The 15721-nt window shown below is 37.6% G+C and overlaps 1 protein-coding gene across 6 annotated transcripts in view; it reads right to left on the bottom strand.

Annotated features, from left to right (window-relative positions):
* The window catches only part of TMTC4 (transmembrane O-mannosyltransferase targeting cadherins 4), an 88580-nt gene that overhangs the window by 33150 nt on the left and 39709 nt on the right, over positions 1 to 15721 (bottom strand). For 5 of the 6 annotated variants that reach the window (XM_028526448.2, XM_036011428.1, XM_028526445.2 and 2 more), the window contains 2 exons: positions 15015 to 15186; positions 14797 to 14928 (listed from right to left, as the gene is read on the bottom strand). In XM_028526448.2, the coding sequence (XP_028382249.1) occupies positions 14797 to 14928; positions 15015 to 15186 (304 nt within the window). The remainder of the gene's footprint in view (positions 1 to 14796; positions 14929 to 15014; positions 15187 to 15721) is intronic. The other variant, XM_028526447.2, reaches the window with a different exon arrangement.

Below are 15721 nucleotides of genomic sequence, written 5' to 3' on the forward strand. Positions count from 1 at the left end.
CCTTGGGCCCCACACACAAAAGAACCAAATCTGTAGAATCCAACATGACAATGATGTGCTTGTAGTCCCCCAAAGACAAATACAGCTCTATGGCAAATGCGATACTCCCCACCTCATCCGCCCCTGAGCTCATGTTGCTTTCCTTTGTTATGGGGAAATTCTGTTTTCTCAATAAAAAATTGAAAAAGGATTCAAGGGTCCTTGCAGCATAGACAGTGTTTGGTTAGAAACACTCAAATGCCAGAAACCAGAGGGAAGATAAGGGGAGAAAAAGAGGTACTCTAAAAAGTTAGACTGCAGTTACTTCACTGGAACTAGTTAAAAATCTGATATAGCCCAAGAATGCAAGCTGTTAATATTAGGAACTGGTAAACACTTTTGCCCAGAGGAAGCCTAATCCTAAGGGTTCTGTGGAGGGAAGTATTTGAGCAGAAAACAGTTGCCTAGATAACCCAATGAATACAAAACAAAACAAAATAACCCTGGCACAGTTTACTTAAAATAGTGTTTAAAGAATGAGTGATTTGTTTCCATAACAGATAAACGGTGGAAAAAGGCATTTATTCTTGAAATATCCCCCTAAGCTTTGTGATTCATAGCTGAGGCAATAAACCTGAAGAGAAGCCACAAATAAAACCAACCACTGCAACACAATGAAGTGTAAATGTAATGGAAGTCAAAGTAGCAATAATGGAAGGTACTTTAACACCAGCGCTAAAACCAGTTCTGTTTAAAATATTCTGCCACCTGTTGGTGTTAGGCTTAAAATATTTTAAGTACATAACTATCCTATAATCTATCCTCAGTCACTCCTTAAGGAAATACTTAATTGTGATATGATCCTTTACATTATTAAAACAATTTAGAATTGTATCACAGAGTCAGTACAAAGTGTCACCTACCTGAAAGCCTTAAAAACTAAAAATGAGGACTTCTGGCCAAGATGGAGGCAAAGGTAGACACAATATACCTCGTCCCACAACCAAAAGAAGGACAACAACAAATTAAAAAACAAACAAACAAACAAAACCAACCAGAACTGACAGAAAATCAAACTTTATGGAAGTCCGACAATTAAGGAGTTAAAGAAGAAACATTCATCCAGACCGGCAGGAGGGGCAGAGACAGGCAGCCAGGCAGAGAGGACTCAAGTTAAGGTGGCAGCTAGTGGTTGGTGGACCACGAGGTCCCACATTCACATGCAGATTAACCTGGGGGAACAAGTGGGGATCCAGACAGACCATGCAACCCAGGGTTCCAGCACAGGAAAATAAAGCCTCAAATCTCTGATTCAAAAAACCTGTGGGGGTTGAAACAGCAGGGGGAGAAACTCCCAGCCTCACAGGAGAGTTCACTGGAGAGATCTACAGAGTCCCAGAGTACACAAACCCACCCACCCACCCAGAAATCAGCACCAGAATGGCCCAATTTGCTTGTGGGTGGTGGGGGAAATGACTGAAAAACTGTCAGAGAGTGGAGCAAGCAGCACTGTTCCCTCTTGGCGCCCTCCCCCACATACAGCATCACAATGCACCGACGTGGGTTGCCCAGCACTGGTGAACAACTAAAGCTTCCCTCCTTACTACATAACAGGCACACCAAGCTAAAAAAAAAAAAAAAGGCCCAAATGAAAGAACAGATCAAAGTTCCACAAAAAAACACAACTAAGCAATGAAGAGATAGCCAGTCAAGCAAGTGCACAGCTCAAAACACTAGTAATCATGATGCTCACAGAATTGGTTGAATATGGTTGCAAATTAGATGAAAAAATGAAGGCTATGCTAAGTGAAATAAAGGAAAATGTACAGGGAACCAACAGTGATGGGAAGGAACCTAGGACTCAAATCAACAGTGTGGGCCAGAAGGAAGGAACATTCCACCAGAACAGAATGAAGAAATAAGAATTCAAAAAAATGAGGAGGGGCTTAGGAACCTGCAGGACATCTTTAAACGTTCCAACATCTGAATCATATGGGTACCAGAAGGAGAAGAGGAAGAGTAGGAAACTGAAAACTTATTTGAACAAATAATGAAGGAAAACTTCCCCAATCTGGCAAAGGAAATAGATTTCCATTAAGTCCAGGAAGCTCACAGAGTCCCAAAGAAGTTGGGCCCAAGGAGGAACACACCAAGGCATATCATGATTACATTAGCCAAGATTACAGATAAGGAGAGAATCTTGGAAGCAGCAAGAGAAAAGGAGACGCTTATCTACAAAGGAGTGCCCATAAGACTGTCAGCTGATTTCTCAAAAGAAACCTTGCAGGCAGGAATGAGCTGGATAGAAGTATTTGAAGTCATGAAAGGCAAGGACCTACATTCAAGATTGCTCTATCCCGCAAAGCTATCATTTAGAATGGAAGGGCAGCTAAAGTGCTTCTCAGGTAAGGTCAAGTTGAAGGAGATCATCATCACCAAGCCCTTATTATATAAAATGTTAAAGGGATTTATCTAAGAAAAAAAGGAAGATCAAAAACTATGCATAGTAAAATGACAACAAACTCACAATTAACAACTGAACCTAAAACAAAAACAAACAAAGCAAACAACTAGAGTAGGAACAGAGTCACAGAACTGGACATCACATGGAGGGTTATCAACAGGGGAGTGGGTAGAAAGAGAGGAAGAAAAGGCACAGAGAATAAGTAGCATAAATGGTAGGTAGAAGATAGACAGGGGGAGGTTAAGAATAGTACAGGAAATGTAGACGCCAAAGAACTTATATTTATGACCCATGGACATGAACTAAGGCGGGGGAATGCAAGTGGGAGGGGGTATGCAGGGCGGGGGGAATAAACGGGGGAGAATGGGACAACTAATAGCATAATCAATGAAACATATTAAAAAACTAAAAATGACTAAATAATTAGAAACTTGGTATTTCTCCATGGTAGTCTCAAGTAATTTAATTTCCATTTGGCTCAATTCAGTCACTAATACTGAGTGCATACCATATGCAAGGGGTAATTCAAACGCAGACCAGGCACTGGCACTACCTACCTAGTATTGAAATCTTTGGAGAAAGATGAGCCTCAGCTTGTAAATCTGGGCCTAATCTTCAGCCAGGTGCCAACTGCTTATTTAATATTCAATGAACAAAAAATGTGTCTCCTATAATGGGGTTGAATGGTAGCAGTATCTTCCTAAATCAGATCACTTCCCCAAAATCAGCCCACCTTTTTTTCTTTTCTTTTATTTTTTGGTTTGCTGTTTTTTATTTGAAATGTTTGCATACAAGAGAAGGTGGTTAGAGGACTGGGTGAAAAAAGTGATGTGATTGAGAAGTACAGACTGGTAGTTACAAAACAGTCATGGGGATATAAAGTGCATAATAAGAAATAGAGTCAATAATATTGTAATAACTATATATGGTGCCAGTTGGGTACTGCAAATATCAGGGAGATCACTTTGTAAAGTATATGATTGTCTAACCACTGTGCTGTACACCTAAAACTAATAAAAAATATATGTAAACTGTAATTGAAAAAAAATTAAAGAAATGTTTGCATACAAATTTATAAGTAAAATTAGTTTATAATTTTTCCCTTTTATATAGGCCTTGTACAATATTAAAATCAAAGTTATGTCTACAAAATTAGATAAGATTTCCCTCAGTTGTTTAGAACAATTCATATAATAAAAGCCACTCCTTAAATATCTGATGAGATTCTTCTATAAAGATTTCTGTACCTAGCAATTTTTCTAAAAAAAAAAAGTAAAGACAATTTTATTACATTTCAATTTATAGTGGAAAGTAAAAAAAATGTCTCCATTTTGCTCATACTGAATGGTATTGCTGAAAAACATTCCTAGAAAGGATAATTTTGACTTACAGTCAAGATGGAGGTACAGGTTAGACATGCTTCACCTCCTTGTACAACCACAAAAAGAATTACAACAAAATTGCAAAACAAATAACACCCAGAACTGTCAGAAAATCAAACTGTATGGAAGTCTAACAACCAAGGATTTAAAGAAGCCACATTCATTCAGACAGGTACCTTTTACAGGAAGTCAAAGCAGCTCTACCTAATATACAGAAATAAACACAGGGAGGCTGCCAAATTGAGGAGACACAGAAATATGGCCCAAATGAAAGAAAATAACAAAATCCCAGAAAAAGAACTAAGTGACTGGAAGATAGCCAACCTATCGCATGCAGAGTTCAAAACACTGGTGATCAGGATGCTCAAAGAACTCATTGACTGTGGCAACAACATAAAAGAAAAAATGAAGGTTAAGTGAAATAATGAAAAATCTACAGGGAACCAACAGTGAAGAAAAGGAAGCCAGGATTCGAACAATGATTTGGTACACAAGGAAGAAATAAACATTGAACTAGAACAGAAAGAACAAGACTTCAAGGAGAGAGGATGGAGGAAAAGTAGGTAGGAGCTGAGTCCACTTGCTTGTGCTCTCAACTGGGACACTTAGCCGATCTTTTGAAAAACAAATAGCCAGAAGAATCTTAGCTGATATGAAGTTTGGAAGCCAAAGTGTGCAGAAGATGCTTCAAAATGGGCAGTAAGGAGGTTTTATAGGTAGACAGGGAAAGTCCTAGGCATGGCACCAGAAACTAGGGCTACAGTGGGGACAACATCAGAGGAGAGCCAGGTCAGTGATAGCAGCCTAATGGCTACCTCCCCTCCCAGGTCAGGGAAATCCCAGACCCATGTCAGGAGAGACTTGATTTTGTCACCTGGGGGAAAATAGGCAGCAAGCACACACACAACTGGAGGTGTACACAAGCTGGGGCAGCTATAGCTAGCCAGGACGGTGTCAGAGAGTTGGGGTGATCCTGGTGGTACCTGAAGCTGGACCAAGAGGTGGGACAAGAGGTGGGCCATGAGTGTCTGTGACTCAGACTCTGGACTTGCCAGAGAGCTGGAGTGTGTGGAAGGTGGGCAGTGGCTCAGAGCAGCAGTGGCTCCAAGAGAGACTTTTTTCAAAAGGGGCACAGGGGCACAGTGGGCAGGGACCTTGTGTGCAAAGCTGCCGGGCCAGTAAGAAAGGATTGTAGGGTGATTTGCTCCCACTCAGTGCACCTCATGGATTGATCAAAGGGATGCAAAGCAAAGTGGTTTACTGGCACTAGCTCAGCACAACTGTGCAGAGTAGAGGGTGCGGACAGCACAGTGCTCTGAGGGTGTGGGCTGGAAATTGGGCACCATTTCCATTGAAGCCCAGGCTGAGCCTATGTCCTTGCCAAATATTTGGAAAGGGAAAACAGACCCCAACCCTCCACTGCATGCAGGAACTGGGAAGACCTGCAAAACTGGGAGCTTTTTTTAAAAATTTTATCTTATTTTATTTTTTTCAAGAGTAAGACAGTGAGACCTGGAGTTGAAAGAAAACCAGAGATTGATCCAGGAAGAAGTCAGAAGGCAAACACCAACAGCTCAGACAAATTTCACTTTGCTCTTCAGCAGAACTTGTATGTTTCTCTTATTTTCATGCTTTTTAGTTTTTTTGTTTATTTTTTTCCCCTTTCATATTGCATTTTAGTTTTTCTTCTTTCACTTCAGTTGTATTCCAGATAAGTCACTACTCTTGGTCTTTTACTTTTTATTCTTTTTTATTTAAATTATATATATTTTTATCATATTATTGTTATTTAAAATCCCACAAGCACCCTTCCCTGGTCTTAATGCATTTCACCATCTTCCTGAGTTTATTACTGTTGTTAACTTTATTTTCTCTCACACTACATCATGTTCCTATTCCTTAACTCACTATTTCTCCTCCATCTAAACTAGCATAAGCATTCTTCTTTCTTATGTCAGCTCACATTCTTTTTCCACTCTCATAAGAGTCTTATTTCTTTTCCTTCTTTTATAAACAGTGGATAGTTCAGTGAAATACCATGGTTATTGCTGTACTTCTCCAACAGGACTCCTGTTTGTTCACTATTTATTTTCACTTTCAATCCCATAGAATACTCTTCCCTTGTCTTATTCCATTTCACCTTCCCCCTGCCCCTGATGAGTTAAATGAGGACTTTCATTTCATTTTCCCCCCTTTCCCAACCTGAGCTTTCCTCCTTACTCTTATTAGTTTGCTTCCCATATCCTCTCAAAATCATTTTTCTTTATGATAGATATCTCATATTCACTTTTTACTTTTGTACAATATTCTTATCCCCATTCCACCTTTATTAAACTTAGTTGCCTATACTATCCACCCTGATGTGATTTTTCTGCAATTTTGATCACATTAGTCTAATACATTTCCATCTTTATGTCAAACCTCCTAGTATACTCTTCCCATTTCATACCCTATTGTTTCCATTGCCCTTTCATGTTTTACATACCTTTTAAATTTTGTTCTTTTCCTTTCTTTCCTTAGATTCTATACCTGTTTTATCAATTCTCCTCCCTTTTACCACTCAATAACATTTTCCCTTTTTGTAGTCATCTCATATTCCCTTTGTCATAGCTTATCATATCCATAATCTCTCTTCACCTTTATTAATCCTCATTTAATTGCAGTTGATATTGCTGATGTGGTAGGGGTTCTTCTGGCTGGCATAGGTTCAGTTGTCTGGTAATACTGCTTTATTAATAAACACCTGTACAATAGCATACAAGATAAGATGGGAGTTGTGACTACCAGTAAGCCCCCTGGAGGGGAGAACCCACCAACATGTAAAACCCAAGAACAATAAGAAAGCCGACACAAACAGAAGAAAGAGCAACCCTAGAGCATCCAGAGAAGGAGATCAAAGAGACTACACCATTGAGTCCCACAGAACTCCTGCCACAGAAGTTCACCCCATGAATAAGGCAGAGTACCCTGAGACACAGAAATAAACCAAAAGAGTAACCTAAAATGGGGAGACAAAGAAAGAACCCCCAACTGAAAGGAATGGAAGAATCCCCAGTAAAAGAGCTAAATGAGACAAGCAATCTATCAGACATAGAATTTAAAAAAAAAATGCTTATAAGGGTGCTCAAGGAACTCAGTGAGTGGGAACTACAACAGCATTAAAAATAAAACTAAAAACAAGAACCAGAAAGAATGGAAGAATATAATATTCTGAAATAAAAATATACACTGGGAGGAATTACAAGCAAGCTGAATGAAGCAGACAATTAGTGAGCTGGAAGAGAAGGTAGAAAGAAATACCCAGGAAGGGCAACAACATGAAAGAAGACTCAAAACGTATTAGGATAACTTAAGGGAACTTCAGGACAATATGTAACATAACAACATTCAAATCATTGGAATACTAGAAAGAGAAAAAATGGAGCAAAGGATAGAATACCTGTTTGCAAAAAATGACAGAGAATTTTCCTAACCTGGAGAGGGGAAAACCATGCAAGTTAAAGAAGCACACAGGGTCCCAATTAAGATGACCCAAAGAGATCTACTCCAATACATCATAATTAAAATGACAAATTTTAAAAACAAAGAGAGAATATTAAAAGCAGTAAGGGAGAAAGGGCTAGTAACATACAAGGGAGCCCTCATAAGCCTAGCAGCTGATTTCTCAACAGAAACACTACAAGTCAGAAGGGAATGGCAAGAAATATTCCAAGTAATGAAAATAAAAGGCCTCCAACCAAGACTATTCTACCCAGCAAGGCTGTCATTTAAAACAGAAGGTGAGCCCTGGCTGGTGTAGCTCAGTGGATTCAGTGAGGGCTGTGAACCAAAGGGTCACCAGTTAGATTCCCAGTTAGGTCACATGCCTGGGTTGTGGGCTGGGTCCACAGTAGAAGGTGTACAACAGGCAACCACACATTGATAATTCTCTCCCTTTCTTTCTTGTTCCCTTCCCCTTTCTCTAAAAAGAAACAAAATCTTCCAAAAAATAAAAACATAAAATAAAATAAAATAAAATAAATAAAACAGAAGGTGAAATAAGGAGTTCTCTAGACAAAAGAAGGTTAAAAGAATACTCCACAAAAACAGCATTGCAAGACATGCTAAAGGGACTGCTCTAAGAAATGAAGGTACAGAGTGAGAGAGAGAGAAACACAGGTATAAAAGGGAAATTGGAAATGAATAAGTACCTCTCAGTAGTAACCTTAAATGTAAATGGATTAAATGCGCCAATCAAAGACATATGGTAGCTGAACAGATAAGAAAACATGACCCATACATATGCTGCCTACAAGAGACCCACTTCAGAACAAAAGATCTATACAGATTGAAATTGAAGAGTTGGGAAAAAATATTCCAAGCAAATACACAGGAAAAAAAAGTTGGTGTAGCAATACTTATATAAGACAAAACAAATTTCAAAACAAAGACCATAAAAAGAAACAATGAAGGCCATTTATAATTCCAAAGGAAAGAAACCATCAGGAAACCATGAACATTGTAAACATATATGCACCCAATATAGGAACACCCAAATATATAAAGAAAATCTTGAAGGACATCAAGGAAGATATGGACAGCAATACACTTATATTACGGGATTTTAACACCCCACTGCCAACAATGGACAAATCTTCCAAACAAAGAACCAATAAGGACATTGTGGCACTGAACAACAGGCTTGATCAAATGGGCTTAACTGATATATATGGAACCTTTCACTCAAATGAGCAAAATATACATTCTTTTCAAATACACATGGACCATTTTCAAAGATAGACCACATGACAGGACACAAAACAAGCCTCAAAAAATTCAAATCATATCAAGCATTTTCTTGTATCACAAGGGCTAGAAACCAACCTCAAGGGAAAAACTCAAAATCAGTCAAATACATGGAGACTGAATACCATGTTTTAAACAATGAATGGGTTAATAATGAGAGCAAGGAAGAAATCAAAAAGTTTCTGGAAACAAAATAAAATGAACACACAACAACCCCAAATCTATGGGACACAGCAGAATCCTGAGAGGAAAGTTCACAAAAATACAGACTAACTAAAAAAGATAGAAAAATTTCAAATAAACGACCTAACCCTACAAAAACTAACTCTACAAAAACTAGAGGAACAACAACAAACAAAACCCAGAGTGAATAGAAGGAAGGAATAATCAAAATCAGAGCAGAACTAAATGGCATAGAGATTGAAATAACAATCCAAAGGATCAGTAAATCCAGGAGCTGGTTCTTTGAAAAGATTAAAAAAAAAAATCGATAAGCCTTTAACCACACTCATCAAGAAAAAAAGGGAGAGGACCCAAACAAAAGAGGCAAAATTACAACTGATACCACAGAAATACAAAGGGTTGTATAAAATTACTATGAACAAATTACTTGAATTATAAGCCAAGACATTTGAAAATCTGGGTGAAATGGACAAATTTCTAGACACATATAATTCTCCAAAACTGAGTCAAGAAGAAGCAGAAAGCCTGAAAGACCAATATCAGCTACTGAAATTGAAGCAGCAATAAAAAAAACTCCTGACACACAAAAATCCTGGACCAGACAGATGCACAGAAGAATTTTACCAAACATTTAGAAAACAGCTAACCCTAATTCTTCTTAAACTATTCCAAAAAATCCAAGAAGAAGAAAGACTCTCAAACTCTTTTTATGAGGCCAGTATTATCCTCATTCAAAAACCAGATAAAGACATGACAAGAAAAGAATACTAGAGGCCAATATCGCTGATGAATACAGATGCTCAGCAACATACTGGCAAACCAGATCCAGCAATACATTAAAAAGAACATACACCATGATCAAATGGAGTTCATCCCAGGGATGCAAGGGTGGTACTCATAAATCAATAAATATAATATATCACATAAACAATACAAGAGACAGAAACCACATGATCATATCAATAGATGCTGAAAAAGCATTTGGTAAAGCACAGCACCTATTCATGATAAAAACATCCAGCAAAGTAGGAATAGAGAGAGCATACCTCAACACAATAAAGGCCATATATGAGAAACCTAGAGCCAACATCATATCCAATGGTTGAAAACTAATAGCTTTTCCACTAAGATCAGGAACAAGACAAGGGTGTCCACTTTCACCACTTCTATCAACATACTATTTGGAAATTCTAGACACAGCAATCAGACGAGAAAAAGAAATAAAACGCATCCAAATTGGAAAGGAGGAAGCAAAACTGTCACTGTTTGCAGAAGACATAATACTGTACATAGAAAACCCTATAGGCTCCACCAAAAAAATACTCAGCGTAATGAATGAATGTGGCAAAAGGGCTGGATACAAAACCAACATTAAGAAATAGAAGGCATTTTTGTACACCAACAATGAAATATCAGAAACAGAAATTAGGAAAAAATCCCATTTCCTATAGCAACAAGAAAATAAAATACTCAGGAATAAACTTAATGGAGGAAGTAAAAGACCTTAACTTAGAAAACTACAAAACACTGAAGAAAGAAATTAAGGAAGACATGAATAAATGGAAGCATATACCGTGTTCATGAACTGCAAGAATTAACATCATCAAAATGTCCATGCTACCCAAAGCAATCTATAGATTCAATGTAATCCTTATAAAAATGCCAATGACATATTTCATAGATCTAGAACAAACATTTCAAAAACTTACATGGAGCCATAAATGACCCTGAATAGCCTTGGCAAATTTAAGAAAGAACAACAAAGTAGGAGGCATCACAATACCTGATATCAAACTACATTACAAGGCCACTGTAAACAAAACAGCCTCGTACTGGCACAAGAACAGACACATAGAAAAATGGAACAGATTAGAGAGCCCAAAAATAAACCCCTGTCAATATGGTCTCTTAATATTTGACAAAGGGGGAAGAAGCATAAAATGGAGTAAAAATTGCCTATTCAACAAATGGTGTTGGGAGATCTGGACAAGTACATGCAAAAAAATGAAACTAGACCACTCACTGACATGATACACAAAAACTCAAGATGGATAAAAAACTTAGGTATAAGTCCTGACACCATAAAAGTCCTAGAGAAAAACATAGGATAATTTCAGATATTCCACACAGCAATATTTTCATCAGCACATCCCCTATGGCAAGGAATATAAAAGAAAGAATAAACAAATGGAGTACATCAAACTAAAAACTTCTTCATGGCTAAAGAAAACATCAACAAAATGGAAAGGGAACCAACTGTATAGGAAAACATGTTTGCCCAGGATAAAGGTTTGATGTTCAAAATATATAAAGAACTCACATAACTCCACACCAGGAAGACAAGCAATCCAATTAAAAAATGGGCAAAGGACCTGAACAGACACTTCTCCAAAGAGGACAGAGGGCCCACAGATCTATGAAAAAATTCTCAACATCACCAGCCATTAGAGAGATGCAAATTTAAAACCACAATGAAATACCACTTCACACCAGTCACAGTGGCCATCGTAAACAAATCAACAAACAACTGCTGGAGAGGAAAGTGGAGAAAAGGGAACCTTAGTACATGGCTGTTGGGAATGCAGACTGGTGCACCCACTTTGGAAAACATTATGGAATTTCCTCAGAAAACTAAAAATGGAACTGTGTTTCAATCCAGCAATCCCAGTGCTAGGACTACACTCTAAGAATCCTGAAACAGCAATTCAAAAGAACTCACACACCCCAATGTTCACAGCAGCATTCTTTACAACAGCGAAGAGCTAGAAGCAGCCTAAGTGCCCATCGGTAATGAGTGGATCAAAAAACCATGGTACATTTACACAATGGAATACTACACAGCAGACAGAAGGAACTCCTACCCTTCGTGACAGCATGGATGGAACTGAAGAACATTAAGCTAAGTGAAATAAGCCAGGCAGTGAAAGACAAATACCATATGTCTTTAAGTGGAACCTAATCAACAAAACAAACAAATGAGCAAAGTCGTACCAGAAACTTGGAAATAAAGAACAAACAGACAGTGATCAGCGGGGAGTGGGTAAGGAGATAATGAGGGAAAGAAGAGGAAGGGGAAACAAAGGAACATGAACAGAGGATTCATTGACATGTACAATGTGGGGGACTGACTGTGGGAGTGGGTGGGGATGGTGTAGGGTTGAGCAATAGGGAAAAAGCCGGGACAACTATAACTGAACAATTGTAAATTTTTTAAAAAAGAAGAAGAAACAAGAATTCAAAAAAATAACAATAGTATAAGAAGACTCTGTGACATCTCCAAACACGCCAACATCTGAATCATAGAGGTGCCAGAAGTAAAAGAGGAGGAGCAAGAAATTGAAAACTTATTTGAAAAAATAATGAAAGAAAACTTCCCTAATTCGGAAAAGGAAAGAGACATACAAGTCCAGGGAGCAAAGAGTCCCAAACAGGTTGGACCCAAAGAGGAACACACCAAGACAAACCATAACTAAAATGGCAAAGGTGAAAGATAAAGAGAGAATCTTGAAAGCAGCAAGAGAAAACCAGAGAGTTACCTACAAAGGAGTACCCATAAGACTATCGGCTGATTTCTCAAAAGAAACTTTACAGGCAAGAAAGGACTGGCAAGAAATATTCAAAGTGATGAAAAGCAAGGACCTACAACCCAGATTACTCTATCCAGCAAAGCTATCATTCAGAATAAATGGACAGATAAAAAGCTTTCCAGACCAGGTAAAGCTAAAGGAGTTTGTCACCAAGCCATTATTACATGAAATGTTAAAGGAACTTATTTAAGAAAAGGAAGATCAAAACTATGAACATTAAAATGGCAAGAAATTCACAACTATCAACAACTGAACCTTAAAAAAACTTAAAAAGCAAATAACTAAGCAAATGACCAGAACAGGAACATAATGATAGGTATGGAGGTCATTTGGAGGGTTATCAGCTGGGAGGAGGAAGGTAACAAATGGGAGAACAGGTGCACAGATTAAAAAGCATAACTGGGAGGTACAAAATAGACAGGGGGATGTTAAGAACAGTATCAGAAATGGAGAAGCCAAAGAACTTATATGTACAACCCATGGACATGAACTAAGTGGGGGACTGCTGGAGAGAAAGAGGGGTGCCAGGCAGAGGGGGCCAAAAGGGGAAAAATTGGGAGAAATGTAATAATATAATCAATAAAATATACTTTAGAAAAGAAGAAAAGACCATTTTGAAGATGAGGTCTTATAAGTATGTATATTTTAAATTAAAGAAAGAAAACTACATACACTGCCATATAAAAACTGTATGCACACCCATATGTGTACACTCTGTATTTTCTAGCCTACAATACATGAAGTCGTGCTATTAGAAAAGACAGATAAGCTTAAAATAACATATGTCCCATCTCCTCCTCCCCCACTTACTAGAGTAACCTGGGCACTCCATCATACCAGGTCTCTATCTAGCACCTAGGTTACTAAGCTAAATAATGCCAGTTCCATTTTTCTATGCCTCGGTTTCTCCCACTTGGAAAATTAATATATATATGCCTTTCTCTAAAAACCTTAGAAAGAAGATAATGAAGATTAACTATAGAGTCATTACCAAAGAAATTTCAGTTCCTTATATGGAAGAGCTAGGAGGGAAAGTACTTTTACTGAAACAGAAAAGTAAAAATAAAGCAAATCTATTAACATTTATAAAATTAAATTATAGGCAATTTATTTTTAGTAGCATAAAATAAATGAGTAGGCCAGCAAATCAAATGAATGATAAAAGTTTGAAGCAATTCACTCTTTACCTAAATCTCTTAACTATAAAAAACATGAGCAAGGTTTTTTAATCCAAGAAAAAGACAAATAAGAAGTCAGGACCTTTTATACTACTGTTCACTTCAAGGTCACAATAAGACACCAACTATTCATTAGATTTGATCACATAATTTTACCTGAAATCATTGCTTTTTCTTAAATACAGAATGTAAAAATGAGATCAAACTCCAGAGAGCTCTTTTTTTTTTTTACCCTTTGAGGATCTCATTTGGAGCATCCTAGGAAGCTTGAACTTGGATGATCCAAGAGAGAATGAACCATTACTGAGTAATAATAATGATCTATGTTCACAGAAAATCGTTTACCCTAACTTATTGGTATCCCATTTGAGCAAGTAATATTCCCTTCTTGTTATTTTTGTTATTTAACGTGACAACCAAAAAACTAAAATGAACCTAAGAAAGCTGATATTTCTTGAATACCTACTATGTTCTAACTACTATATTGAGGCTACTTCAGATGCCATATTTTATTAGAGCCTCACCACAAACCCTGGAGAGAGGCATCATTTTTCCCCTTTACAGATAAGGGCATTGAATGTTCAAAAATGTTTGGTTTTATCCAAAGAGGCAGAGCTGGTTACACTGAGGGTTTGGATTCATGAAGAATCTAAGTGAAAAAATACCTACCATAATGCTTCAGCAAATACACTGGCAATTTTAAAGTCTATACATTTATTTTTACCTAATCTAACAAAAGGAACCACAAGTAGAGAAACCACAGGTGATATAAATATATACTACACATCTAACACCACACAGCATGATTTAAACTTCCTGAACTGAATTATTGTCCATTTGTGGGTATTATCTTCTAATTATGGCTTGGAAGCTAGTTAACACTATGGCCAAAGCATGTATTTTGAAAAGTGTGCTCCGAATATTTCTACTGTGGGTCTCTTTAAGCCCCAGGCTGGATGTGTGGTACTAGGACCTGTGCCACCACTTTGAAGGGTGATTGGACCAACTGGATGAGTAAAATCTCATTTAAGTAATCTCCCGTTTCACTGACATTGTCTGGTTTTAATAATTTCTTTGAATTATTTTGCCTAAGTGGAATTTTAATAAATTTTATCAAAATAACATCAAACTCAAATCTTATGCTAGATTCTTGTATGAAGGCAAATATTCTTATTCAGCTGTTGAACTTAAAACATTTCCTAGTAATGTCTTTCTAAAAAACATGGCAGCCAACACACCTTAGCATTGAGAGGACACACAGACAGGGCACTCTGAAAAAGCTTCTCTTCATTCCTCCACTCGCCGCTGCGAATCATGCACCTCAGCGTGTTTATGAACATAATTCCCAGTACGAGAGCAGTGATTAGTTTCTTAAGAATAGAGAGACATGGTAAACATCATGAGGAAATTCCATCCAACCACCTTGGTTATGAACAAAACCACTCTTGGCCAGTACCTTTTTCTTAGTATGTTTACTGAGAGCTCCAAACCCGAAAGTCAGCAGTATGCAGTACCCAGCACTGGGGAGGTAGAGAACTCTCTCGGCCACCACAAAGCCCACTCGGAAGAACAAGTTACTTGCAGGAAGAAATGGGATAATGAGGAATCCCAGGCCCAACGTTAGGACCCTGGAAAATGAGAAGTACAATACTTAATATATCTATTTTTAGACTTCTCAAGAAAAATATGCTACTCAACATTAAAATAATAACAAAGGCCCTTTTTCCCCCACAACATCAATTGAGAACAGGCATCAACAAAATGTGTCATCAGTAGAAAGAGTTTAGCCTGGCAGTATTAGGATAAGACATAAAAATCTTACTGAAAAACACTCAGCATCAGACATAAGGATAAAATTCACAAGTCACACAATTCATATCATAATGTTAGGATGACTACCTTTGTGAGGCCTTATTAATTTATCTACTACCAACTCACCTCAACCATTAGGTATTGAATAGCTCAGTGGATACTGGTTCCAATTAATCTAATACAGTTTTCATAGGGGGAAAAAAACCCCACAAACTGAACAGGTATAGTAATGCTTAACTAGTTTAAACTAGATCTTTACAAGATCTAAAATAAACTAATATCTTTTTGGAAGTTACAAGAGCACAAATTTCAGTCAATGAGAAGGAAGCTGAGCAATGAAACACTGCTGGA

The sequence above is a fragment of the Phyllostomus discolor genome, chromosome 11 (assembly GCF_004126475.2).
Source record: "Phyllostomus discolor isolate MPI-MPIP mPhyDis1 chromosome 11, mPhyDis1.pri.v3, whole genome shotgun sequence".
Classification (NCBI taxonomy): domain Eukaryota; kingdom Metazoa; phylum Chordata; class Mammalia; order Chiroptera; family Phyllostomidae; genus Phyllostomus; species Phyllostomus discolor.